The sequence below is a fragment of the Peromyscus eremicus genome, chromosome 7, assembly GCF_949786415.1.
Source record: "Peromyscus eremicus chromosome 7, PerEre_H2_v1, whole genome shotgun sequence".
Classification (NCBI taxonomy): domain Eukaryota; kingdom Metazoa; phylum Chordata; class Mammalia; order Rodentia; family Cricetidae; genus Peromyscus; species Peromyscus eremicus.
Window position 1 is genome coordinate 101,933,883 of NC_081422.1, and position 25,905 is coordinate 101,959,787.

The 25,905-nt window shown below is 53.9% G+C and overlaps 1 protein-coding gene across 1 annotated transcript; it reads right to left on the reverse strand.

Moving 5' to 3' along the window:
• Nucleotides 1-1,989: 1,989 nt before the first annotated feature.
• On the reverse strand, nucleotides 1,990-9,593 carry Slc38a3 (solute carrier family 38 member 3). The gene is made up of 15 exons (XM_059267109.1): nucleotides 9,447-9,593; nucleotides 9,267-9,345; nucleotides 8,975-9,090; nucleotides 8,349-8,422; nucleotides 8,169-8,261; nucleotides 8,000-8,081; nucleotides 6,955-7,037; nucleotides 6,816-6,874; nucleotides 6,466-6,627; nucleotides 6,300-6,379; nucleotides 5,560-5,660; nucleotides 5,223-5,347; nucleotides 4,993-5,137; nucleotides 2,954-3,057; nucleotides 1,990-2,865 (listed from the first exon to the last, which is right to left on the reverse strand). Exons 1-15 carry the CDS (start codon nucleotides 9,545-9,547, stop codon nucleotides 2,761-2,763), a joined length of 1,509 nt encoding a protein of 502 aa, XP_059123092.1. The 5' UTR covers nucleotides 9,548-9,593; the 3' UTR covers nucleotides 1,990-2,760.
• Nucleotides 9,594-25,905: the final 16,312 nt, after the last annotated feature.

Here is a 25,905-nt window from a genome sequence, read left to right on the forward strand (position 1 = left end):
TCACCATGTAGCCCAGGCTGGCCTCAGAGTTGGAATCTCCCTACCCTAGCGAGTGCTGTATATTATCTTATTTTTCTATGCCAGGCAGGCATTAGGAAACAATGAAGACCAACGAGAGTTGGGTATGGTGGCACACGCCTGTAATTCCATCTCTGACTAGGAAGTTTGAGTCTAGCTTGGGCTACATGGTGAGATCTTATCTTCCATCCCTCATCGGGAAAAGAAAGAGTGAAGGAAATAAACACGCCCCATGTGCTAGACTTTTGGGGTGCTCTAAATCAGGATTTCAAATAGAACAGTTTTTTTCCCAAAGCCCCTGAGCATGTGTGTGCTCTGCTGTAAGTTGAACTCAGGGCCTCACACATGCCAGACAAGTACATGCCCTGAGGTTCCGAGCAGAGAACATTGTCCGTGTCGTGTGTCCCCCCACCCACCCTCCCCACCCCCGCTCAAAAGCATAGAGAAGGAAAGAACCTAGGAAGCTATTCAAAACATGATAATCCTTAATGATGTCCAATGGGCTACGGACCCGTCCTTATGGAGGCTGAATCATCGTCATGTCCCTGGACTTGGCAGCCAGTGATGGGACTACTCACTTCACGGTCACGTGGGTACATGGCTCTTGAATCTAGTACAGTGCCTGCAACACTACCCCTGTTCCTACTGGAGCCTGCCCGCCATGGTCAGGCTGAACGTGCAGAGAAGCACTCTGGGGTGAGGGTCCCCCTCCACACCCTGGCTCTGTATAGGAGCTCCTGTTATCACATCTGGACAGAGAAACCTGCAGTCTTGACTGGTGTTCCACTGCTGTCTTGTCCTGCACCCTTCTTTGAACAGAGGATGTAAAAAGGCTCTAAGATCTGCCCGCAGGATAGACTCTGCCCTTGCTTATCCCTCAGTCCCCATGAGCCAGGCATTCTAGGAAAGACTGTGTGTCCCATCTAATGGAGAAGAGACTGGTGAGCCCCAGGGGACAGTCCCTCCTGACAGTGTCCCTTAGGTTGCAGCTACCGCTAGGCCTGTGTCCAGATGTTTCTTGTGGCCACAGGGCTCCTGGCTGAAGTCAGGTACCTAGGGCCCATGGGACTCAGGAAGCCCCCCTCTGCTGGCTGGCACGGCTGTGGGCCAAGCAGCCACCAGCTTGAAGAAATTCTTTCTTCAGAGCTTTCCCAAGCTGGCAGCTGCCTTTCAAGTTCAAACTGGATTTTTCTTGCTGTCGTTTCGCTGGTGGCCTAGCCCGGCGCAGGGTCTTTCCTAATGAGGGTTTGGTGCCAAGGCCTGGGCACTTCCATGCCTCTTAGGCTGTAGCTGATTCAGGCCTGCGAGTTGCAATGGGCAGCTTCCCAGTCCCACTTGGGCCAGGATACCTGGGGCTGCCCTGCCTCCTTGAAGTCCCTGCCTTGCCTTGAATTTCACTCTCCCTTAGCTACTCAGGACTACCCCAACTCCACTGAGCCTCACTAACCTACCTTTATTCATAGAGGTGTTTATTATCAATAAAAAGAACATCCCTGCAAAGAAAAGAATCCCTGCATTTTTGTCTCCAGCTTCAAGGCATTGACACAGGGTTAACCAGCAGCCTAGGAGCTGGTGGATTGCAGGGGCCCTTTCCTGAGGCTTCTGCAAGGCTCAGCTGCCCCCAGCTCAGACCCTCTCTGGAGCTGCTGGGGATGCACCTCACGTTGCCTCCTTCCGCAGCCTTCTCTCTGTCCCATTTCCTGGGGCCTCATTAATTCCTCCCCACCTCACCCCGTGAGAAAGCAGGTCTGTGCTGAACTTGGCCCCGGCCCAGAGCTGGGTCTGAGCATGCCACTGGTTGGTCTGAGAGGCAGGAGGTGGGGTGGGGGTGGGGGTGGTCTTGCTCAGTCCCCACTCTCATGCAGGCAAGCAGACAGGAGAACCCCAGTGCCATCCATACCCTTATTGACCCCTACCCTATTTCCCAGAACCCCGAGGACTATGTAGACCAAAAATATAAAACACGATCAGTCTTATGTATAGTATTTATAAAAGGCCAGCCTCCCCACCTCTGTGCCAGTCTGGCTCCTGGGGTCTTTGACTCCCAGGGCCAGGATACTCTGGGCCCAGCCTCTCTTCTCCCAGGAGCGGAATGTAAGTCATGGCCCAGGTTTGAGGTGTGGGAGTCCCAGCCTCCCCAGGACTGGTAAAGGTCCACAGCAGGGATCTCTTGGGGTGCATACCATCCTCAGCAGAACCTGCAGACCCCAGATATGGGGTAGGATAGGGGCTCCTTCCGTGAAGGAGATGCGAGAAGAGGACAAGAGTATGCTAGATTTGGGGCCCAAGTGTTGGAAAGGGGGCTGTGAGATCAGCAGGCTGGGGGAGCCGAGCCCTCTGGGTGCAGACTGCGGCTCCCCAGCAGGCCTGGGGGATGTCTTCAGGCCTGGGTTCTGGCTCTGTGTGCCCTACAGCCTGTGTGACCTCAGGAGGGGGCTGCTGGGCCTCAGTGTACACAGCTGTGGGAGGAGGGTGGAGGGTTTTGGTGGGATCTGAGGCAACAGCCCCACCCTGTTCCTAGCTCAGGAAGCCCCTGCAGCTCTGGAGCCCAGCAGGGGGGTGGTCCAAGGGCCTTGGTCCTGGCTCTTCAACAAAAACCTTCCAACGGAGAGGATATGGGTGGAGCCAAATGCCGTAGTATTTACAGTGTCTCTCCCCTGTCTTTCTCCCCGTAAGAGCCCCTGGGCTGGAGAGTGAGGGCGGGGTGCTGGGATGAATAGACAGAACAAGACCTAAGTCCTCCTAATGGTTTCCACCGTGCTGGTTGGTCCCGGAGGCCCAGTCAGTGATGATGAAACTCAAGCTCATGGTCATCAACAAGAAGCCAACCACAGCAAAACAAAGGGCCTGTTAAGGGTCAGAAATGAGAGAGGCCCGAGATAAGGACAGTTCCCTCATCCCTGCCCCAGCCCACCGGCTTCCAGGCCCCTCGTACCAGGATTTTAGGGGTGGATCTTGCAGGCTCCTTCTCAGTGGGCATGATTCGGAAGTAGAAGATGGCGGGAAAGATGAAGATGAGGCACGGAGCAGATGTGGCACCTGCAAAGGGCAGAGCAGAGCCACAGCTGGCTCACAGCTGGCCAAGGTCTGAGGCAGACTCGGTGAGACCAAGCATTCTTAACCGGGGAGGTGTGCTCTGTGTTGTGAGAGCCCTGCCTGATTCCAGGGGAGCCCACCAGCCTTCCCCCATGTTCTCTATCCACCAGGCTGCAAGGCTGAAGGTGCTGGTTGGTGAGGAAAACAGAAGTGAATGAAGCCGACAATCAAGGAAAGAGACTTGCTGCAGGATAAAGCCTTAAGGGGCCTGGGTTCCTAACAGCTTGTAAGAATTTGGATCTCGAATGCTCTCAGAAGGCCCAAGTGTTTGGTGGTGTGCTCTCTAGGAGGGTCCAGTTGGGGCTCTCGGGTTTGGAAGGACAAAACCTTTAGGAGGTGGAGCCTTGAGGGAGGTCCTGAGGCGTTGGGATTAACCCTTTAAGGGGCTTGTAAGGTTTTGATCTGCCCCTCTTTCCTTTTAGTCCTTGGCCATGGGGTAAGCTGTTCTGTGCTGCCACACACCTCTATCCCACTACAAGGTTATCCCAGGAGAGCCTCAAACTATATAGCCAAGAATGACCTTGGACTCCTGGTTTTCCTGCCTCCACCTTCTCAATGCTGGGAATATAGGCACGTGCCACAATACCTTGTTTATGCGCTGCTGGACTCTAACCCGGAGCATCATACACTCATAGCCAGGCAAACACTACTAAGTTGTGTCCCCGGCCCCTGAACCTTTTCCCTCTCTTGATTTAATTCTTACATCCATTGTGTTCTATACATGTAGGCAAATAGGTGCACGTGTGTCACCGTACACACATGGAGGTCGGAGGACAACTTGTAGGAGTCAGTTCTCTTCTTCCAGCACGTTCATGGGGATCAAAGTCAAGTTGTCCAGGCTTGGTGGCAGGCACCCTTGCTCAGTGAGCCATCTCACCAGCCCTGCGTGTTCTCTTCGCAGGTTAATAGCTTCGGTGGTTCTGTTACAGCGACCAAGAGCTAACTGGACTAACACAAGTTCCCCAAGAGACTCTTCCATCACTTCCACAATGCATTCCTGTCTGCTGATTTCAGTTCGACACAGACTTGGAACATAGGGAAGCAAGAGTCTTTTCAAGATATTCACAATCCTCGGCACCCAGATCAGTGAGGCGGACAAAGAGTTGGGTCAAGGAGTCAAACTTGGCTCATCCCAAAGATGTTTCAGAATTGTCTAATTTTCCAGCTCAAACCCTCAGCTGGGGTGGGACAGTGGACACCGAGCTTGGAGTCTAACGGCTCACCAACTGCCGCTCTTACGTTCCTTTAATCTCTCTGGACTTTGGTCTCCCCATGTGTAAAATGGGGGTAAGACATGAGATCTTTCTTTTTTTTTTTTTTTTTTTTGTTTTTGTTTTTGTTTTTGGTTTTTCGAGACAGGGTTTCTCTGTGTAGCTTTGCGCCTTTCCTGGAACTCACTTGGTAGCCCAGGCTGGCCTCGAACTCACAGAGATCCGCCTGGCTCTGCCTCCCGAGTGCTGGGATTAAAGGCGTGCGCCACCACCGCCCGGCGAGATCTTTCGTTTTTGTCAGAAGTATCTCGCTATGCCTCCGGGGCTGGTCTTGAACACCTGGACTCAATGATTCTCCTGTCTCATCCTCTCAAGCTAAGATTACAGGCACACACTACCATGCCCAACCCAAGGAGGTCCTTTATGAAGACTTTGGCCCCAGGGTCCGTCCCATTATCTATTAAAGAGGACTCACTCAGTGGTTTTGAGCCTTCGAAATGGACTGCAATAGCTTTAAGAACGAGAGCTCAGGTTGGAGGCTAAACCATGCGCACGGGACGCCACTATCACTTAAATGTAGGGTATGTGCTGAGGGGTCTACCAGGACGTGTAGAAGTGAAGTTCTCTGGGATACTGTCCCATTCCTAGAGCAGGGCCAGACTCTCACCAATGATTCCAAAGATGCCCAAGATGTTGGGGGCGAAGATAACCAGCAGGTTGATGCAAGTGAGCAGGCCAGTGGCGATGAGCACGTGCCGCAACCAGCTGAACTCCTGGTTCTGGAACAGCATCTGCTGGATGGCGCGTCGTACCTGGGCAGGTGGGAAGAGCCATCAGTCTGGTGGCCCCCATTAGACCCTCCCTTCTGCTGGCCCAGTCACCTCTCCGCTGGCTCACCGGGAACAGAACGATTGGAACCGTAAGTGTGACTGCTATCAGCACGGCCACGCGCACACACAAGATCAGCACATCAAACGCGTCCACCTTGTTGTAGGTGTGCAGCAGCTCCGACTCCACCCTGTCTGTGGCAGGCAGGGAGGGTGGTCAGCAGGCCAGGGGGCGGTGGACCCTGACGCTGTGGGGAGTGGCACTCAGACTCACCTCCACAGCTGCAGGACACAGTCAGGCATCACACATCTAGTGAGTGCCTACAGTATTCAGGGCGCTCCGGCCACTGACCAGCCCTTGCCTCCCAGCCTGGCCTCCGATCCCACCCACGCTGATCCAGCCATACCGTAGAAGGTGAGGTAGCCGAAGAGGGCAGCCAGGAAGTACATGACATACATGACAGCAATAGACAGGTTGGAGATGTGCTGCATCTTCTGCTTCGAGGGTCTGCAGGCAGGTAGAGAAGGGTTTTGGTGACAAGCTGAGCCACCCAGTGATAACTGTATACATCCAAGGCTCGCTCTGGCACCATATTCTTCTATTCAGCAGTGAGAAAGTCTCCTTCTTGCCCCTAATTCCTACTCTTGTTTTGTTTGGTGTTTTTATTTTTTTTTTAATTTTTTAATTTTTTTTTTTGGTTTTTCGAGACAGGGTTTCTCTGTGTAGCTTTGCGCCTTTCCTGGGACTCACTTGGTAGCCCAGGCTGGCCTCGAACTCACAGAGATCCGCCTGGCTCTGCCTCCCAAGTGCTGGGATTAAAGGCGTGCGCCACCACCGCCCGGCTGGTGTTTTTTTGAGACAAGGTTTCTTTGAGTAATAGCTCTGGCTGCCCTGGAACTCGAATTGTAGACCAGGCTGGCCTCGAACTCACACAGATCCACCTGCCTCTGCCTCATGAGTGTTGGGATTAAAGATGTGCATCAACACTGCCCAGCTCCTAATTCCTACTCTTATCGACCATGGCGATCTTCGGTCTGGTGACCTGGGTCTTGTCCCCTCTCCCTCCAGACACATATCTAAGACTACATCTGCTCTCTCCAGACCATCAAGGCAGCTACCATCCCGCTCCCAGCCACAGACACCTACTCTTTGAGCTCTGTGTATATAGGCAGCACCTCGGGGTGGCAGACGAAGGCAAAAGCCATGATGGGGATGGTGTACGCTGTCTGCAGAACCAGAGAAGTACGTCAAGGCAGCCCTCCCACCCAAGGCCCTCTCCCCACTTCCCTGGCCTGGCTTGGCCTGTTGGAACCTGTGAGTTTAGTGTGAAGTATTTTGGGGTACAGAAGGCCGCAGCCTCAGGCTCATCCTGCAGCTGCGCCTTCTCCTCCAACACCACCATGTGGCTGGAGTTGCCTGTGGCATTGACCAAGATGTGCAATGGGCAGGGAACTTGGAACTTCTTGTAGATGACCTGGGGTGGGGAAGAGTGAGAGCATCAGTATCAGGCTGCCTGCAGAGTCACTCTGAAGTCATATTCAAGATTAGAAGGGCTTCCTCCTCACCCCGGCTTCCCGAGAAGCCCTGCTCCCCCACCCCCACCCCGCCCCGACAGAGGACTTCCTCTGGGCTCTTTCCTGACCAACATGGAGGGTGGCTCACTGCGATCAAGAAGAACACCATGCAGCTGAGGGAGAAGCCACTGGAATAGCCTAGGTAGCCTGCCAAAGAGGGAACCGTGAGACTTGGGCCTCCTGTGTGCCCCTTCCCAACCCGCTACCAGCTGGCCCTGTTGACTCACCGAGCTGCCGCATTAGAGCTAGGGGCAGAATGATGGTGACAGACACCAGAATCACAAGGTAGTTGCCATCCATGTACCACACCCTGAAGGAATAAGAGTGGGAAACACAGAGGCTCCTTAGCTTGGGGTGGGGTCACCTGCTTCTCCCTGCTGGGGGCACCAGTGACGCCGCATTGTGTCCCCTGGCCAACATTTAACCATAACTCCAAGGCTTCTTGAGCTTTATCAGAAACGGGGGAGGGGTGCTCATTGTCACACTCCTGAGGATGTGAGCTAGCCTGGGACACGGCTCGTGTGGGTCCGCTTATGACTGCAGGTCTGGGCAGCCTCCTAAGGGAAGATGGAAGGCCGTGGCTCAGGAAGGGTCTGCGTTTTTCTTGAGAGTCTCAGGGACTGGCCAATAACTTGTGGCCCCTGTGGTCTTTCTTGGCCCCTGCATCTTGTATTATTCTGGCCCTCCTCTCTCCTGGAAATGAGCGTGGGGCATAGACAAGATCAGGAGGGCCCGGACCGCTCACTCTTCTAGAGCAGATTCAAAGGCATATTCCTTGGGAAAGGTCCCTAAGACCCTAGCTACGGAATCCTAATTCTTTCTCCCTCTCGCACTGTTCTCAATCACGCAGCCCCTTTGCTTGTGGGCACTGGGTGGTCAGGAGCAGGGTTTAGCCTCTCCTCCGGCCCCTCAAACACAAAGCAAGGTTGATGCCCAGCCGGTGCTGGCTAAGTAGTAGGCACCCCACACACATGCCCTGGACTTAATCTCTTGGTAGTGGCGTGGGGGGGGGGGACCCCATGGTCAGGAATAGCAGGTGATTAGAGCTAAGCCTGAGGCCCTTCTGCTCATATGCAGGGTCCTGGGTCACGTGGACCCTGGCTTTCTAGCTCTAAAAGTCCCCTCTGGGGGGTTTCCCTGGATGTTGCACACACAAACAGGAGCCGAATGTGGCTCTCTGGGCAGTTGTCTGCTCTCCATCAGCCACACTTCTGCTTGTCTATCGGGCTAGCTGGGCACCCATTGCTCCCCACCCGCGTTCCCCAGGCTCACGGGCTCGGCTTCTCCAGATTCAGGAAGGTCTGTATGACAAGAGGCAACTCAGACTTGATGATGTACAGGTAGCTGGACATGGCTGGAGGAGAAGGCAGGGGACAGCTGCTGAGGTCCGCTGAACCAGCCAGCCCCTTCTGCATCCCGCTGCCCCAACCACCAGCCTCACCTCCAATGTTCTGCAGTGTGATGGCCAGGGCCGCCGCCAGCTTCCCTGGGGTCCCAAAGGCACGGTAGCCCAGCTGTTCGTAGGCACGGATGCCTGCAGAAACCGGATGTCAGGATAGCCAGGGGAGCTTCCCCCAGCCCACCTCAGCCCTGCCCCTCTGCAGGCCGGCAAGAGGCTCACCCACGATCCCTGAGGACTTGAGGAGCAGGTGAATGGAGTAGCTAGACAGCAAGGCAACAGCTGTCAGGAGGAACCTGGAGAACATGGAGGAAAAGAGGCCATTGGAGGTTGGCTGGCAGGGAGTGAGGAGCTCCAAGAGGCTGGGGTGGGGGGAGGAGTCTGGGAGGTAAATGTCTGAGGAGCGCGTGCAAGTCAGGAGACTCCAGAGATATGACCAACTACTCTCTTTACCCAGGGTGCAACACAACCCAGGTGGGAGCCCTCTGGGTCAAGAGTGCCCTGTGCCTGTGCTCTGAGCACCTTCTTTTCTTGAGTCTTTGGGACAAACACGTTTTCCATTCAGGCTTCAGGGCAGAGCCACCAAATCAAGGGCGCGTGTGGCCACACAAGGCCTGGCCACAAGGGTTCAGCCATCATGTGTAAACGTAGTAGAACAGACTCGGGCCTGTAGGGCTAGCCTTGTGGGTTTGAAGAACAGTGAGGTATGTTTGTCTGGCTGGCTGTGGATGTTTCCGCAGCAGTGGCCTGGGTGCAGAGTAAGAAGTGCCCACCCACTGGATAGCCGACTGGAAGGTCCTGGGAGGTCATGGTTGGCAGTTGTTAAGGCTGTTTGCAGAGGCACTCACAGGAAAAGGATGATGCCCGTATTGGCCATGGCGTAGGCGAGCCCCAGGATGCCGCTGCCCATGATGGCATTGCTGAGATTGAACACGGACATCCCAAACGATGTCTTCCCCTCGAACTGCAGGTACCAAAGTGGGATGGGAAATGTGTCGAATCAACAACAACGAAAAAAACGGGGTATTGTGGCGTTCCCCCTCACTGTCCCTCAGCCCCCCACCGCTGCTGCAGAGCACCTCATCACTGTGTCCAACTTCCCCACAGTCCCCCCAAACCCTCCCGGGTTGCCCGGCTCACATCGGTGAAGTGTGTCTCACTGCTGGAGTTTTTCTGAAGGAAGCCCTTGCCCTCGGCACAGTGCTGGGGGTCTTCAGCTCTGCAGGGGGAGGACAGCACATGGGACTCGGCTCCATCCCCGTGTCCTGCGTCTCTCCCCAGTGCTTCCCCGAGCTGCCGCCAGGTCCCTCTTCTCCTTACCTCTGAGTGTCTGTTGTGGACATGCCCACTGGTAGCAGTCCCTCCAAGTGTTTGCCGTTTGGCACTAGCTCCACCATCTCTGTCTGTCGAGGTATCTCCATGGCTCCGAGGACCTCCCAGGGGCTCTGCTCTCACGCCAACACGGTCAGACGTCTGTGGAGCAATCAGTCCCCCTGGTTATCTTTGGGACCATGGTCTAGTTTCCCACAGGAAGCCAGTGGCCATAGTACAGCCCTGAGAGGGGTCACTTAGGACGGGCAGGCACGTGAAAGCTCTGAAAGCTCACTGGGACCTGTCTCTTCCTTGGGATCTGCTTTTGGGGTGTGGAGTAGAGCTTGCACACCTGAGCTCCTAGGACGCCCTGATGAGACAACTCATAAAGCACAAGTCCCCTATATAGACAGTCCAAGCAAGCTCTTAGGGCCTCAGTTTCTCTTCCTGCAAAGCGAGGGTCATTGGGTGATCTGAGTCCATAGCCGAGTGGCACCAGAAGCCCTGAATGCTAAGTCCTAGGTCCTGACCCCTCTCTGCATGTGCATCTTGGAGTGAATCCCCTTCCTCACAGTAGTCCTGGGACACAATTTCCTGAGCTGGTCCTGTGTGCCAGGGGCCTCCTGGCCAACCTAGAATGGCTCTGTCCGATGGCTGGAGGCCTTGGGAGAGGGTGAGGGCTGTGGGCCCTGTTCCCAGATGCCCGGCGGGCTCTGTTGGCAGTTGGAACAAAGGGCCCTCTGTGGGCTGAGAGCTGGCACTGTGGACAGCAGGCGCGGAGGATACCCCCTCCAGAGCCAGGAGGCCTGAGGCGGTGCTGGGGCTGGACACCTGGGCCTATCCAGCCTGGTTGTGGTGAAAGGCCCTCAGGGGCCCTTCCAGGAAATGGATGTCCTAGGGCACAGTTCTCTGGGCCACTTGGTCCTCACACTCCTCACAGCCCTGGCCTCAGGACCACGCTTTCCTTCTAACATTGCTCTCTTGCCAGGGAGCCCCTAATCCCCAGGGCCTGCCATTCAAGCCATCCTCTGAACAGAGCCCTCATTTCCCTGGGCCAGGAGCTCAGGTCATCTCTGGTGCTCCTTCTCTGGGCTTGGCTCCGCTGGACTGCAAAAGATCCAGCTTCCTCGCTCCCCACTGAGCACTGCCCAGACAACTCACTGGCCCCTCTCCCATTGCTGGGGCCAGGGGTTACCTACCGTGCCCAGAAGACGTCTGGGCAAAGTGAACCCAGGCTCTGTCAGGACATCTTAAAGGCCAGAGTGGCCAGCAGGGGGGCTGAGCCAGAGTGGAGACCAGAAAGGGGCGTCTGTGCCAGGCAGGATAGATAGCCAGAGCCTGGGCCTGAGATATAGCAAGGTATCCCAAATCCAGCACCGAATCCTCTCCCTGCTCCATCCCCTGACGGTCTCAGGTCTCAGGTCTCAGGTCGGCTTTGAAGTGGGAAGCTACAAGGAGCTCAGCAAGCACTCAGGATTGATCTCGATCCTACAGGGAGCCAGGCTCAGGCCTGATGCCCCCGCACCCTGCACACCTCCGTCTCACGTCACCCACCGGAGCACCTCACCCACTGCTCTGGCCCAGAGCTCAGACCTCGACTACCTCAGCACTGGGGACTCTACACCCGGCACCTTTACCTACCTGTGTCCCTGGCTGTGGATTTTGAGCCCCCTATCCTCCATCCCACCTGCTCAGGACCCTGACAACGTGGACCTCTCTTCTTGGACTCTCTTCCCCTACATCATCCATCATTCCCAAGGCTGCCCTCATGCTGCCCCTCTGCTGAGCTCTGCCTTCAACACCCCTCCCAGGATCTCACCTAGGTTGAAGGTACCACGGCCAGGTCTCCAAAATCCCTCCAGAGTACCCCCTGGCACTCAGTAGGTTGTCCTTGCTCGGTCCCCACCCTGGGCAAGCTGGGACAAGCCCTTGGAGTGTGCTGTGTCAGCATCTAGGCCAAGCAACCGTTTCTGCCATAATGACAGAGGCCCCCAGGGCTTGCCTGGGCTGGTGTGTGCAGGGCTTCATTCTATTCTGGCATCAGGGTACCAGGCAGCCTGGCACTGGCTCCAGGGAGACTAAGTCCGTGGAATGGCTATGGGAGGTGCCTAAGGTGCTGGCTCTAGGCTCTGTCTCCTTTCAGGATGTGGGGCTAAAGTCTTTGGGGCCTGGTGGCTAATATTCATAACCAGTTATTGCTGGGTCTCGGGCTGCCCTGAGATCCCGGGAAGGATGTAGAATATTTGTCCTTAAGTGATCTCCAATCTGGTAGAGGTGATACTCTTCATGTTCCATTATCCCCTTCTCTATCACCACTCTAAATCTCCTGCTAGCTACAACTGGATGTGAAACACCTTCTTCTGGGACTTTAAAAAGGAGGGGAGAGGGGTTGGGGATTTAGCTAAGTGGTAGTCTTTCCCTGGCATGCATAAAGGTCAGGTGCCATCCATTAAATGCCAGTGTACAAAAAAAAAAAGGTTAGGGAGGAGAGAGTTATCAAGGAAGGCTTCCTGGAGGAGGTGGTGTAGCTAGGCCTAAATTTCCAACAGAAGCTCCAAAGTGTGAAGCGAGGAAGAGAGCCTTAGGTAGAAGGCAAAGCATGGACACAGGCTCTGAGGTGTGGTGTCAGCAGGTAGCGAGGGTGGAAGGGAGATTGTGTGGCTACAGACAAGCCTTCCAGAGCCTTAAAGGCTAAGTCGGGGTCCGTGGAGGAGGTCTCAGGACTAGAGCCCCAGGTGGAGACTAGCTTTGACCCTCTGAGGGAGAGCTCCGATGCTTCCTAAGGCTGCCACCTCTTCTCTTACAGCCTCAAGCCTCCTTTGCTTATGTCAGGGACTCAGGGTAAACTCGGGAGAGACGACGCCTGATGAAGGAAAGCTGACGGCGGCAGAACCAGTCCCATGGAGGTAAAAGCCCAGGCGGTAAAAGTCCCCAGCCTGGATCAGCCTCACAGTGCAACATGGACGGAACACCCCCACCCAGGACCTCATTGTCCCCCGATAGCTAGGGGTCCTGTGAGGCTAGACCAAAGCTGAGGACAGACTGAGGGAGCTCTATGAGGCTTCACCTTCGAGAGCAGGCCATGGGTGTCCAAAGAATGGTCAAGCCTTAGGGTAGAGAGAGCACTGAGCCCTTGAGCAGGTCATCAGAATGGCATTAGTCGTGAGCGCAGTATGGGCCTGGGCCACGAACTGGTGGCTGACCCAGGCCACCCCTCGGAGGCTTGTTTGTGCTGTGGGGAGATGGGAGGGGGCAGTACCAGCAGGATGGGGCAGCAAGTAACGCCTGCCTGCCCACGCGGGCATCACAGAGCGAGAATTCATCAGGCACACCTCAGCAGGTGTTGACTTTGGCTAATTAAAGACTTCTAGGCCCAGGAATCCAGGCCAGGATGGGCTGGCTGCTTGCATCAGCCACTGTGGGAACCACGGCTTTCTATCCTACATCACAGTCCCTCAGTCCTGCTTTTCCCCTCCGTTCTCAGGGACCCGAGTGGGTTTGCAGGGGTGGGCTGGCTGCAAGGTGGACTGTGCTTCTCCTAGTCCGGCAGCCATATGTTCTGATGGGGGTGTGGGTGTCATATGAAGTTCCTTTTTATAGCCCAGGTTTCCTGGGCCTGGGAAGCCTTGACTTCAGCCCAAGGAAGACCGGGTGGGAAGCAGGTTGCTTGGAGTAAAGGGTCAAGGTGCCTGTCACTGAGGGCTCCCAGGTCGGGAAGCTTTCCCTGGGTTAGATATTATGACCTAGACAGCCACCTCTCTGCTGTCCTGCTTCTCCTAATTTTAAAGGGAAGACTCCATCCTGGGACAAAGAGTACATTACTGGGGAATCAGTACACATGTTTGAATTTTAAGTCCCTAACACACGGCCGCAGTGACTGCTGGGAGATGCCCCTGCTGTAAGAGATCGAGGTGCAGGGCAAGTAGGAGGCTGTTAGAACAGTCAGTCACCCCTCATCCCTCCCCTAGGCCACAACTTCACATTTCGGTGGTAGAAGACCCCAGTCCCGAACCCACTACCTCATCATCACCACATAATAAACAGGAGAGTGCAACATGTGGCCAGTGTGTGGCTGGCACAGATGGCATGACAAGGTGCGTGTGCAAGAGCGGGCAAAGCCAGGGGAAGGGTGATGGCCTGGAGCACTGTTACACTAGCCACTTCAATGCCTCAGCCTCTGCTCCTTGGCCCAGGGATCTGTAGCCTGTGTCTTGGTGTTCTGGCTATCCGGAAGTACCTAGGAGGATCTGAGAAGCCCAGCTGGGGCCGGAAGGTAGACTTTCCTGTGACAGGGTACATTTCCTAGACAACCAGCAGATGCTTACAAGCCACCTTGGCCTCATCTCCCACCTCAACTTGGACCCTCCTTTGCTCAGGCTGGTTCTAAGAGAATGCAGCCAGAACCTCCTGGCCCAAGCTGGCCAGAGCCAGCAGCAGCCCCTCCTCCAACTCCATTGCCAACTTGTTCAGAGGGACGGACGTGCGGCCAGAGGTCCTGCTGAGGCAGAGGACAGGACATCACGTGACTGTGCCCCCCAGAGGCAGGGGAGACCCTGCGCCAGCCAGCCTATCTTCCTCCCTGCCGACCCGGAATCCCCTGGAGGTGGCCAAATATTTGGACAGCCGGACTCCTGGCCCCAAGGAAAACTGGAACACAGGCCTGGGGCAGTTTGGGACTCATTGTAGACCCTGATGGGGGGCTAAAGCAAGGTCAGCTTGGAGGAGGGGAGACATTTGGTCAGGAGGATAGAGGCAGAGAGAGGAGAGATCTGAGGGGAGACAGAGCAAGAGAAAACATACACATTTCACATATGCGCCCATGCGTACTGATCTAGACAGACAAGCAGACAGACAGACAGGGGCCCAGGGAGCTAGAGAAACATGGGTGGATATACAGGGTCACAGACAAAAGAAAACAGAGAGAAACAAAAACCATACATAAGTAGACAGCTTGATACTCAGGCATGGAGAAAGACACCGAGGGAGGTAAGAAACAGAGACGACCATCGGAAGGCAGAGATGGAGAGAAACTGTGGCAAGAGACAGCCAGCAAAAGACAGAGCCCCCCCGCACGTGGTGGCACAGACCTTAAGTCCCAGCACGTGGGAGGCAGAGACAGGAGGATCTCTATGAGTCAAAGGCCAGCCTGGTCTACAGAGCAAGTTCCAGACCAGCCACAGCTACGTAGTAAAACGGTCTTTAAAAAGATAAAGACAGAGAGCCCTGGAAGAAGCAAAAAATGGGAGAGGAGCCGAAACGGCCATGTGTAGAGGAGGAGGCAGATGTGTGCCAGGCACAGCAGGTACCTAGGATGCCCAGGTAGAGCTCAGTTGGATCTCCATGAGGCCGCTACCGCATCTTCAGCTCCCCATAAATTCAGATTATGGCCCACCAGCCAGACGCAATGTTATATCCAGGGGAGCCAAGCCCAGGCGGGTCATTAGGCCAGGTTCTACTAGAAAATTCGGAGACCTCAAGGCTGGTGCCTGAGACTTATTTACCTGGATAATGGAAAAGACAAGCAGAAGCGATGGCCAGTCGGAGTGACTCCTGTTGTCAGTGGCCACACACAGGTGCAGACGTGCTGGCTGAGGGGCTGTGTACAGGACGTGGCCCGCAGAGCGGAAATCCAAAACCAAGCAACTCTGGGCCACTGGCAGGAAAGCCCCTCCCTCCCTTTGACCCCCAGAAGTGCTGCCTGGCCCTTTAGAGCTCCCACCCTCCCCTCGTATGTCCGTCTTCCCATCCAAAGCCCATCTCCTCAGTACTCTTCCACCCACTGCGCTGTGAGCGAGACACATAGTAGGTGCTCAGTCAACATTACTGAATGAATGGAACGGGTTCAAAGCCTCTGTAAGTTCTCAGTCCAATCTACCTGCTCTGTGGCGCCTGATCCTTGGGGATGGCTACAAGAGAACTCTTCCCTCAGGGCCCCTTCCTGCCACAGCATAGACTATACATCACACCCCAGCTTTCTGTGCACACAAATGCCTAAACTACATCTCCCTAGCAGGAACTTCCTTGCAAACATGCTTTGCCCTCAACCCACACCCAGCCCAGACTTCCCAGACTTCTTCATTCAGCTTCCTATCTTTTCCAGGTCCAGTCTAGAGTTCGTGATCTACCTGCCTTCAGTGTGCCTGTTTCTCCACGTGTGTGTGTGGGGGGCTCTAAGGCCACTTTCTAGGCCAGTGACACAACTATAGGAATAACCAATTCTTTCCAGCTGGCTATCTGGAGCCTTGGACTGTGGCATACAGCAAGCTTGAGACAAGAATCGGCACTCAACGGGATGGCTTGAGAGGGAAGTGAGGAGAGAGGTTCCCTGGACTCAAGCAGAATAAAACTCTGAAATACATGGTCTCATCCTTCCTAGAGACGTAGTCCCGTACTCAAACCCAAGAAGCAAGATATGGTCACTATGCGGCTCTGAAATGTGCCAGGCATGGCCTCATGCACTCTGGATCCCTTCTACCGTGGGGCTTCCTAGGAAAGCTTTCCACAGCTGTGCAGAAGATCCCTACTTCCCAACAGAACTACCCTTGGGTTTATCTAGCTTTCTACCCCCACCCCCGACACGCAGTGAGTGCTCCAAGGGACTAGCTTCCCTTCCGATAATAAGCCCCCATCACGGACTATGTACCAGGGGTCTCTTCTAGGACAATATAATGGCGGGAAGTGGATGAAGTGCTAGAGGTCAGAACCGAACTGGTGGGCTAAAGGAAGAATGCACACGGAGATGTCCTCCATGGGACTCCTCAGAGCGCAAGGGCCTTTGATGTAGGCCTCCTTAGCATTGTGGGGAAGGCAGACCTGGATTCAGGTCTCAGGTCACGGGGTGGGGGTGGGGGGTGCAGATTCTCACACGCCCCACCCTTGCCCCCCTTCTCTAGTGTAAACAAATGGCACGCATTCGCTGTAGCCAATGAAAGGAGCCAATCCAGCAGGGGCGGGCTCCTGAAAACTGAGTCTTGGGCCCCCTAGCTAGTTCTCACACTCGGGCCAGCCAGGTCCACAGGTGGAGAGGAGCGCCCATTGCGCTCCGCCCTCAGGCCAAAGAGCCAAAGGAATCCAGAGCAGGCGGTGCCCGTTGGTCCCACTGCAAATGACACGGGTTCTGGGGCCAGCATGTATCCCGCGGCCCCTCAGGCGTCCCGGCCCGATCTGCCCTCAAACTCTGCCCAGTGAGGCCGGGATAAATATACCCGATTGCCGGCGTGCCAGCCCCGGGTCTGCCTCTTAGGCGCCCGTCGGGGCAGCGCTCCAGCGTCTTCTCCCGGCTACTCTCTAGCTGGTGCCCGTGGGTCCTGACTCGGGAAGTCGGTCCACTGTCTCCTGAGCCTCAAACTAGGTGCCCTGTGGACCTAACCTCGGGGCTGCTGTCCCCTTGCTATGCAGCTTGACCCTGCCAAGAAGCGGGGTCGACGAGGTGCCCCTCCCAGCACGCTGGCACAAGCTTGGAGCTGGGTGCCTACCGGCAGGCTCGCAGACCTGTGCCCTGGAGCGCGCAGGGCTCTGCTCTCGGAAAGCTGGGACTCCCTCCCGGGTCTCGGGGTACGAGGAAAGCCGCCCAAAGCCCACTAGGGACTGGAGAAGGTATAGTGGGCTCGACCCGCACAGAGCCCCCGGGCTGTGGCTCTATAACCCCGGCAGTACCTGGCCTCGTGGTGGGCACGTTCGGCGCTCGGCCCCGGAGAGTAAGATCCGCTCTGCTCCAGGCTGAGAGCTGGGTTGCAGCAGCAACTGCAGCCGCAGGGGATGAAGGGTGCCCGGCCCCGCCCCTGGCCCGCCCCCGGCCCGCCAATCCCTGGCTGCCCGAGGGAGGAGGGGCTGGTCCGGGGAGGAGCGGGGGCCTGGCCGGCTTGTCTCAAAGGGGCAGTCTGTGCCCTCGGTGCCCTCGGAGCCTATAGGTGGGAGAGCCTGGGTGGGGAGGGGTCGCTTGAGCCTTGAAGGATCGGGGCGTTGGTTCAGGTCAAACCAGAGATCTTTGTGAGGATTGTAGCTGCCCTGAACCCCTGAAACGCTTTGCCTACATCTCTCTAAACCTCAAGGGATCTTCAACCGAAAGGAGTGGGAACACCGCAAGGCTTAGCTTCAGTGAGGGGCTTTAAATGGACGACTTTCAGACTTGACGCCTGTCTTCCTTGCCTGGTCACCTTTGCTTGTTAGTGGTGGATGGAGCGGGGAGAGGGCCTGTCTGAATTGGTTTTTTTCTTCACCCCAGAGAGTCAGTATCCTTGAGCCTGAAGCAGACATGGGCTGGGACAGCGAGAACATGAGGGCAGCAAGGGATATTGCTTTGCCTCTTTTCTGGCCTTGCCTGCCTATGGCCTCCATTCTGTTTCTAAGATTGAGTGACAGCTGTCAGCCTGCCCGTCAGAAGCGCGGGGGGGGGGGGGTGGGGACGGGGACGGACAGGACTTTGAGGAAGGGACTTTAGGGAGGACTCCTTGGCTGGCAGTCAGTGCCACCTCTTTCTGCTTCCCACCTAGAGCTCTGGTGCTCAGAGGAAGGTGGTGTGAAGGGAGCTGGGGGCGGGGTGGGGGATGGGGTGTTGACTTTCAGGATAAAGGGGGGGGAACGGAACAGCTGTGCCCCTTGCTTCTCAGCCACTGGCTCTGATCCGATTAATTCCATGGCCTCTGCTGTTCCTTTCCAAGCTGGACTTCTCTGTCATATCTACCTCCTGATGTCATTATCTCCTTCCGGATGCTGTGGAGACCTACAGAGACCAGGTCTCACCCCTTTTCTGCCCCAGGCTGAGAGTCAGGACTCCTCAAATCTAGAAGTCCTGGATTCCCTTCTTGCTGACTCATAGCACCACCACAGCCAAGCCCAAGCGTGCCTCAGTTTCCCTCTGTCTCACAAGGAAATGGCTGTCTTTCCCTCTGTCCAGAGATAAGTAAATGAAGAGAACACTGTAAGCCATGGACTTAGGACTGACTAGGTGCTGGCTAGGAGGGCCAGCGAGCTGGGAGACTAAGCAAAATCCCAGAAAGTCGAGCCCACACTTCCGGTAGCCAGAAAGGAAGGCTTCTTATCCTTAGCTGAGGTTGACATAACTGCCAGACCAGAGCTTACCATGTCATGAAGAGACATTAGACGCCCCCTACCCTCCAAAACATCATGGGAAGCTAGGTAGGGTCGTACATGCCTGCAATCCCAGCCCTCCAGGGCCGGGGCGGGGGACAAAAATGGCATGAGACGGAACCTCTTTGGATACTCACAGGAGATATTTGTCAAGGGATAGTGACACCAACTGGTAGTTCCTGAGGGTCCAGGCCAGGCTCCAGGTTCTCAGCATGTGAATATTGGGGTCCTCGGTCCAAACTGAACAGGAGCAGAAACTGGCTGAGCTGCTGTGGGAGGACTGGAGGCTAGTGTGATGAGGGGTTCCTGGGTAAGGCCAATCATGGCTAAGCTGGGGGAGGGCGGCTGTTTGTTGTTGCTGGGCCTGGACCCCCGCCAGGGTAAACAGAACTCTGAGGCCTTTCTCACCACCTGGGGAATCTCCCAGCCCAGGCTGCCTTAGCCGCACAGCCGGCATAGGACGGCTGATGGCTGCCAAGCACCTTCTCCCAGAGGTCTGAGGAAATGCCCAGCCATGGAACCACCATGTTGGTGGTAACTTCCAAGAGAGGGAGAGATTTGTCTGCGGCATCAGGCTAGACCTTGCCTCCATTCCCTCATCTCCACATTCCAAACACAGGCCTAAAAGACTGCCAGACATGTGGGATGGATCTTGGGGGTCCTAGGATCACACAGACTCTCCTTCCAAGGTCACATTAGCCCCTAGCTCTTCTCAGCCCTTGCCCATCCAACCTCCAGTGAGGCAGCCTCTTCTCACCATATCCCACTCTACATGATTTCTCGAGACACTTTCCAACAGTCCTGCCCTCTAACCTAGCCCTTGGATCTGTCTTCACCTCTAACCTAGTTCTTGGATCCACAGGTTGCACGGACACCTGCAGGCTCCTCCCTTACACCGCCCCCAGGACCTACTCTTGGTCAGCCATTCCTCCCCACATAGCCTAGCTGACCACACACGCCCCTAAGGTTCCTAGAACATGCCAGATTTCATGCTTCTGTGCCTCTGCCCGGTGTTTCCCCGAGCTTGAGATCCTCACAGTCTTATCTCTTTGGCCACTTCTGATTTGTCCTTTAGCACCCAAAGGTGATCACCCCTGGGAGAACTGCCCAGAGCGACAAAGAACCAGCTATTCCCGAGCTTGCAGTGACCACCCAATCAACACCCCCTCTCCCAGTCCCAGCCTCAGCATCTTCACGTGCTCCCCATAGGGCATCTTGTGAAAAGTGCCTTCCAGAATGAGTGCACAAATGAGTGAGGGCCCAGTAGAGGAGCAACCTGTGGGCCAGACTCAGCCCAGGGGAGGGAAGGGACGTGCCGGGGCTGGAAGAGAAAGAGAACTCCAGGGAGAGACTGGCACATAACCGGATCAGCACTCGTAGATTCCAGGCTGTGTGTAGGAGTGAGATACTTGTTAAGAAGACAGATTGGGGACTCAAAGGTTCACAGGAGAGGGGAATCTTGTTTTATACTCCAAGGTGGCAGACCCAGACCCATGCTCCTGATTACCCTGGCTCATTGTTTGGTGTCCAGGAGGCTGCTCTTTGGGCAAACAGAGTTGAATGTCACACTATAGAACATAGAAATATGGAAGTGACCCATAGGCAATCCTCCTACTTAGCCTTCCCCAGCTGGGGCCCTTAGAGCTGGTGGCCTCCCAGCCAAGGCCTGACTGCAGGTCTGGCATGCCTGTCCTCTCCCCTGAGATCCGGCCCCTAGCCTCTCTGGTCACTGAAGCAGCTTAATGAGCCCAGGTCACATGGACTGTGCTGCTGCCGATGGGAGGGCCCAGACTCCCAGTGGTCATCCAGCCAGGCCTTGACGTCAGTGGCATTAACCAGCCACTTGTCTAATCTCTGGTCAGTGGCCGGGCCAGGCTAGACCTGTCAGAGCCAGAGCTGAAGATCATGAAGGCCTTCAGGGACACTTTGAGGTTGTAGGGCAGACAGGAAGGTTGGAGTGCACACAGCAAATGTCCCCTACATGACAGATGTGACCATGGTGCTCTCTCCGATCCTCTGTCCTGGACTGTGACTCACGCATTAGGCACTCACTGAGCTTATTTCTTAGAGTGCATTTACACTGGTATGGAAAGTGGAGCTAAGCATTTCCGCCTAGGAGACTCCCCTCACACACAGGGCAGCTTGAGGGCAGGCAGTGTCCCCATCACACAGGACTCAGAAATATTACCATATCCCAGAGCCTGTGCTCAGGACCGTCTTTAGAGAGTGGAGTCCAGATCACGTGTAGAGTTGAGGTTCTTCTCTACCCCTTACTCAAGAAGGCTTTCCCCAGACGGGCAGTGATGCATGCACATGCCTTTAATTCCAGCACTGGGGAGGCAGAGGCAGGCAGATATCTGTGAGTTTGAGTCCAGCCTGGTCTACAGAGTGAGTTCCAGGACAGCCAAGGCTACACAGAGAAACCCTATCTTGAAAAACAAAAACAAAAACAAACAAATAAAAAAAAAGACTTTCCCCAAGCAGGGCCGCTATGAAAAAGACGCCATTAGTTTGCCTTTCTCATTAATACACCCTCCTCCCAACATCTCAATTCCTCAAACTTCCTGACCTCTGCCAGCTAAATCCTTGTCACTACCCGCTACCCCACCTTATCTTAATAAACAGCTCAGAGAGTGGGCCTCAGTAGAGGTAAACAGCTTCACCTCAGTCAGCCCTAGACCACCCAGCAGATCACTCTTCCCTTCTCTCGGCTGTCCTCCCCTCAGGCTCCTGGACAGAACCCTCATAGCTGGCCACATGTGCTCTGGGTTCCCTAAGCCATGTAGCATCCCATGCACAGGCCCTAGTCCCCTCCCTCTCTCTCTGTAGTCCCCCACAGGCTCACAGTTGTTATGCCCAGATCGTGAGGACCCCCAGAAGACCACCGCGGAGACCGAATCCCGCATGTAAAAGCAAAGAGCCTTTATTTCAAGCTCTGAGGTTGGTCCCTCTGTCTGTCCCACACAGTGGTGAGAGCAGAGAGCCCTGAGCTCAGGTGGGGCAGAGTTTTTATCATAGCAGAGGTTGGGGTGAGGGGATTTCCAGGGTCCAGGACCCTGATTGGCTGACAATTGTCTAGGGGTATCTGTAAAACAAAAATAGGTGTGTGCTAGACTCAAAGACATCTGGCCACCTTATCTAATGGCTGGAATGTTTGGGATGTCAGGTGCTTCCTCACTCCTGTGTAGATCCTTGGGTGGTATCAGCTTGAGGCTTTTCCTGGATCTGGGTGTTGCCTGCCAGTAAGCCTGTCACAGAAGCTGTGTCTAGGCCCCTAAGCCTGTCATGGCTGCTGTGTGGTCAAGCTATTTTGGGGCCTCTTCACAACAGTCCCCCTTCATCTTCTCTAGACTCTGCCTTCTGCCTAGTCACAAGGACCATCTGCCTCCTAGATTCCTTCTTCAAGCAACCACAGGTATAGACACCGCACATCCGTTGCCTGTTTGTGGTTGAGATATGTACTTTGCCAACTCTGCAGAGATCCAGACCCAGCCACTGGGCACCTTGCCTCATAGGCCCAGACTCTGGTGGATACTGAGGATATACTTCTTTCTCCTGTGTCTCTCAGCTCCTCCTCCAATTCCTCCATGCTCAGGGAAATATGTGGACCCATATATATTTTTTTCTTTTCTTTTGTTTGTTCGTTTTTCGAGACAGGGTTTCTCTGTGTAGCCCTGGCTGTCCTAGAACTCACTTTGTAGACCAGGCTGGCCTCGAACTCACAGAGATTCACCTGCCTCTGCCTGCTGAGGGCTGGGGATAAAGGAGTTGCACCATCATACCTGGCTTTCCCTGTTTCTTTCAACAGAGCTTCATGTCATCTAGGCTAGACTTGAACTTACTCGGAAGCCCAGGCTGCCTTCAAAACTGTCACGGCTTTGCTCTCCTTGTTTGGATCTTCTTTTGTGACAGTCTCCCATACTTTGGGCTGATTTCAAACTCCCTGTGGATCTGAGGTGGTCCTGACCCCCTTCTCTTCCCAAATACTGAATATCCAGGCATGCACTGCCATACCCTGCTAAAACATGTTTGTTTTTTAAGTGTGTGTGTGCACGCGCACAGTTCCTAGAGATTTAATTCAGGACCTTGCATAAACATGCTGGGGATTACCTACATGCATGACCACATTCAGCATTTAAAACGTCAATGACTTTTTTCTGAAGTATAGTTCACAAATATCATTGCTTTTTGCCACTAAAACAGAGCAATAAAATGATAATAAATTGTGTTTCGTGTAGAAATAAAATATTTAAGATTCAAGTAGTTGTGGGGGTCTGTAGCCCAGTGACGGAGCGCTTGCTTAGCATGTGTGTGCCAGTAAGACCAAAACGAAAAGAAGGGAACAAGCAATGATGTTTGGGCTCTGGCTGTACCTCAGTGAGCACATGATTTAGTAGTCGGGTACTAGGTTCAATTCCAGGCCCTGACAGAAATGACTAATATAATACTACTTTCGAGTTTCATTTATTTATTTGATTTTTTTTTTTTTGGTTTTGGTTTTGTTTTTGTAGATAAGTTCTCACTCTGTAGTCCAAGCTAGCCTGGAACTAACTATGTAGAGCAGGCTGGTCCCTGGCTCTGCTTTTTAAGTGATGGGGTTATACATATGAGTCTCCATTCCTGACATCAGCTTTCATTTGCTTTTGTTTTGTACTGATTTGGTTTGGTTTTTCCAAGACAGGGTTCCCTGTGTACCTCTGGTCATCCTGCAACTCACTCTATAGACCAGGCTGGCCTCAAACTCACGGAGATCCACCTGCCTCTGCCTCCCCTGAGTGCTGGGATTAAAGGCCTGGCTCTGACATCAGCTTTTAAAAAAATTTAAAAGCTACTTTAATGTTCTGGGATAAATATAGATACAGATCTCAAAAAACAAGTGGTGACTGAGAATTCTTTAGGATGGACAAGACACCAGGTCCAATGCCCAGACCAAGAGAAAAAATGGGATGTTACACACACGCACACACCCCATATATACACACAATAATAAATAAATAAAACTTTAAAAAGTCAAAATTAATGTAAAAATTCACTGTGAACAAAATTATAAAAATTAAAGAAAGACATGCCAAACTTTATTGGAGCCTGAAAACATATGTGTTCATATATATATATAGTTTGTTTTTGTTTTTGTTTTTGTTTTTTTTCGAGACAGGGTTTCTCTGTAACACCTCCTGTCCTGGAACTTGCTTTATAGATCAGGCTGTCCTGGAACTCACAGATATCCACATGCCTCTCCTTCTCGAGTGCTGGAATTAAAGGCATATGCCATCACTGCCTGGCATTTTTGCTCATTTTTGGTGGTGGTAGTGAAATACATATACCATAGAATTTACATTCTTAACCGTTAACATTTTTATTGGTTATTAATGTGTGTGTGTGTGTGTGTGTGTGTGAGAGAGAGAGAGAGAGAGAGAGAGAGAGAGAGAGAGAGAGAGAGAGAGAGAGATTGTGAGAGAGAGGCAGACAGAATGTGTGGGTGTTGATGCGTGCACACCATGGCCTGTATGGAGGGTTAGAGAACAATTTTGGGGAGTTATTTTGCCCTCCCACCTTGTTTTTTAGGCAGAGTCTCTCATCTTTCCATGCCGAGTACTCCATAAGCTTCCAGGCAACCCTCCTGTCTCCTTTCTTGATGCAGAAGTACTGAGATTACAAATGGGAGCTTCTGCATCCAGCTTTTCCCAGGGCTTCCAGCCCGGCTCATCAGGCCTCGAGTCACCTGGCTAGCTTCACCTTAGCTCTCTGTTTGTTTTGTTTTTTGAGACAGGGTTTCTCTCCGTGTAGCCCTGCCTGTCCTGCTCAGAGACGCGCCCGGGATTAAAGATGTGCTAGCAGCCAGTGCTCTTAAGTGCTGAGCCATCTCTCTCCAGTCCCCTGACCTTTTTAAAGACTTATTTTGTTATTTAGTGTGTGCGTGTGTGTGTGTGTGTGTGTGTGTGTGTGTGTGTGTGTGTGTATCTGTGTGAGGGTAAGAGGATGTGAGCACAGGTGCCTTCCAAAGCCAGAAGAAGTATCAGATCCCCTGGAGCTGGAGTTCCAGGTGGTTGTGAGCAGCCTGCTGTGAGAACTGAACTCAGATCCTCTGTAAGAGCAATATGTGCTCTTGCAAACAGCTGAGCCATTTCTCCAGTTCCCCCAATTCCGATTTAAAAACGAGGGGGTCTCAATATGTAGTCCTGATTGACCTGGAACTTGTTATAAAGACCAAGACAGTCTCACACAGAGACCCGCCTGCCTCTGCTTCCTGAGTGCTGGGATTAAAAACATGTACCGCCACACCCAGACCTTGGCTGCCGCTTTTGCTCTGGAGATGAGAGCCTCACTTGCCTCAGTCGCTCCCAGCTTTGAGAGCCTCTGTGAGTCCTCATTACCTCCGCCCGGCGTTTGGCCCTCTTCACTGTCTCCCCACCCATCTCCCCTTCTCTGCTCCTGCTTCCCTGAGCTCCTGTGCTCACAAGTCCAAGTGCTCAGCCAGGTCTTATGCACTCTCCTGCCTCTGTCAGGTGAACTGCTGCCTCAAATGTCCTTGTCACTAGGTGTCAAGAGGTGCCTACAATCCCAGCATTCAGAGTCTGAGGCAGGAGGATGGTGAGTTCATAACCAGCCTAGGTTACCCAGTAAGACCTTGTCTCATAAAACAAGTAAACAAAAAACTCCCTGCTGATCTGAGACTGTTCCAGTAACATTTCCCATATCCCTCAGCTTCTGCCAAGGGTCATGAGTTGGACCCATTATCCCCCTCCAAAATCCCCTGAGACCAAGGCAGGCCGGGCACTTTACTTTGGAAGGGTCATCTTCCTACATCCCTCGTGCCTAGTACTGGGAACTTAATAAATGTCCAGGACTCATAGTAACTAAGCTTCCTCCACTGACTCAAGAAAGGACAGCAGACCTGGCGCAAAGGTTTATTGCTGAGTCTGTGCACGTAGCTAAGGGAAGTACAGATCATGGCCTAGCCTTGCTGGACAGAAGCACCGTGTCTCTAACAGCCGCACTGACTCTGGTGCACAGGCGTAAGCAAAGACTTGCCGCTTGATGAAGAAAGGAGAAGGGGCTGGGGGATGTGGGACATTGTCTCTAGTGGTTCAGGCTAGGTTTTCCGTTCTCTCTCGCAAGGACTGGGTCCCGAGTCAAGAGGGACAACAGTCACATGGACTTCCCTGTAACCTCACATGGAATTGGTCTTTACCTGTGGTTTGATCAATAGGAGTTGGACTCTGCCCTCAGCCACCCCTCAACATAGCTTGATTATTGGTCATAGCTGACGTCAATAGTGCCCTCCTTCAATATACCATACCCTGACCAGCCAGCCCTGAGTATTGTGTGTGGGTGGATGAGGTGGGGTGTGGAAGCGTTTAAGGACAGAGGGGCAAGA

Coding starts and splice junctions, on each gene's coding strand:
- Slc38a3 (XM_059267109.1), bottom strand. CDS start 9,547: ATGGAGATACCTCGACAGACAGAGATGGTGGAGCTAGTGCCAAACGGC. Junction 8,262..8,348: donor CAAGTCCTCAGGGATCGTGG/GTGAGCCTCTTG, acceptor CGGTTTCTGCAG/GCATCCGTGCCTACGAACAG. Junction 2,866..2,953: donor GATCCACCCCTAAAATCCTG/GTACGAGGGGCC, acceptor GACCCTTAACAG/GCCCTTTGTTTTGCTGTGGT.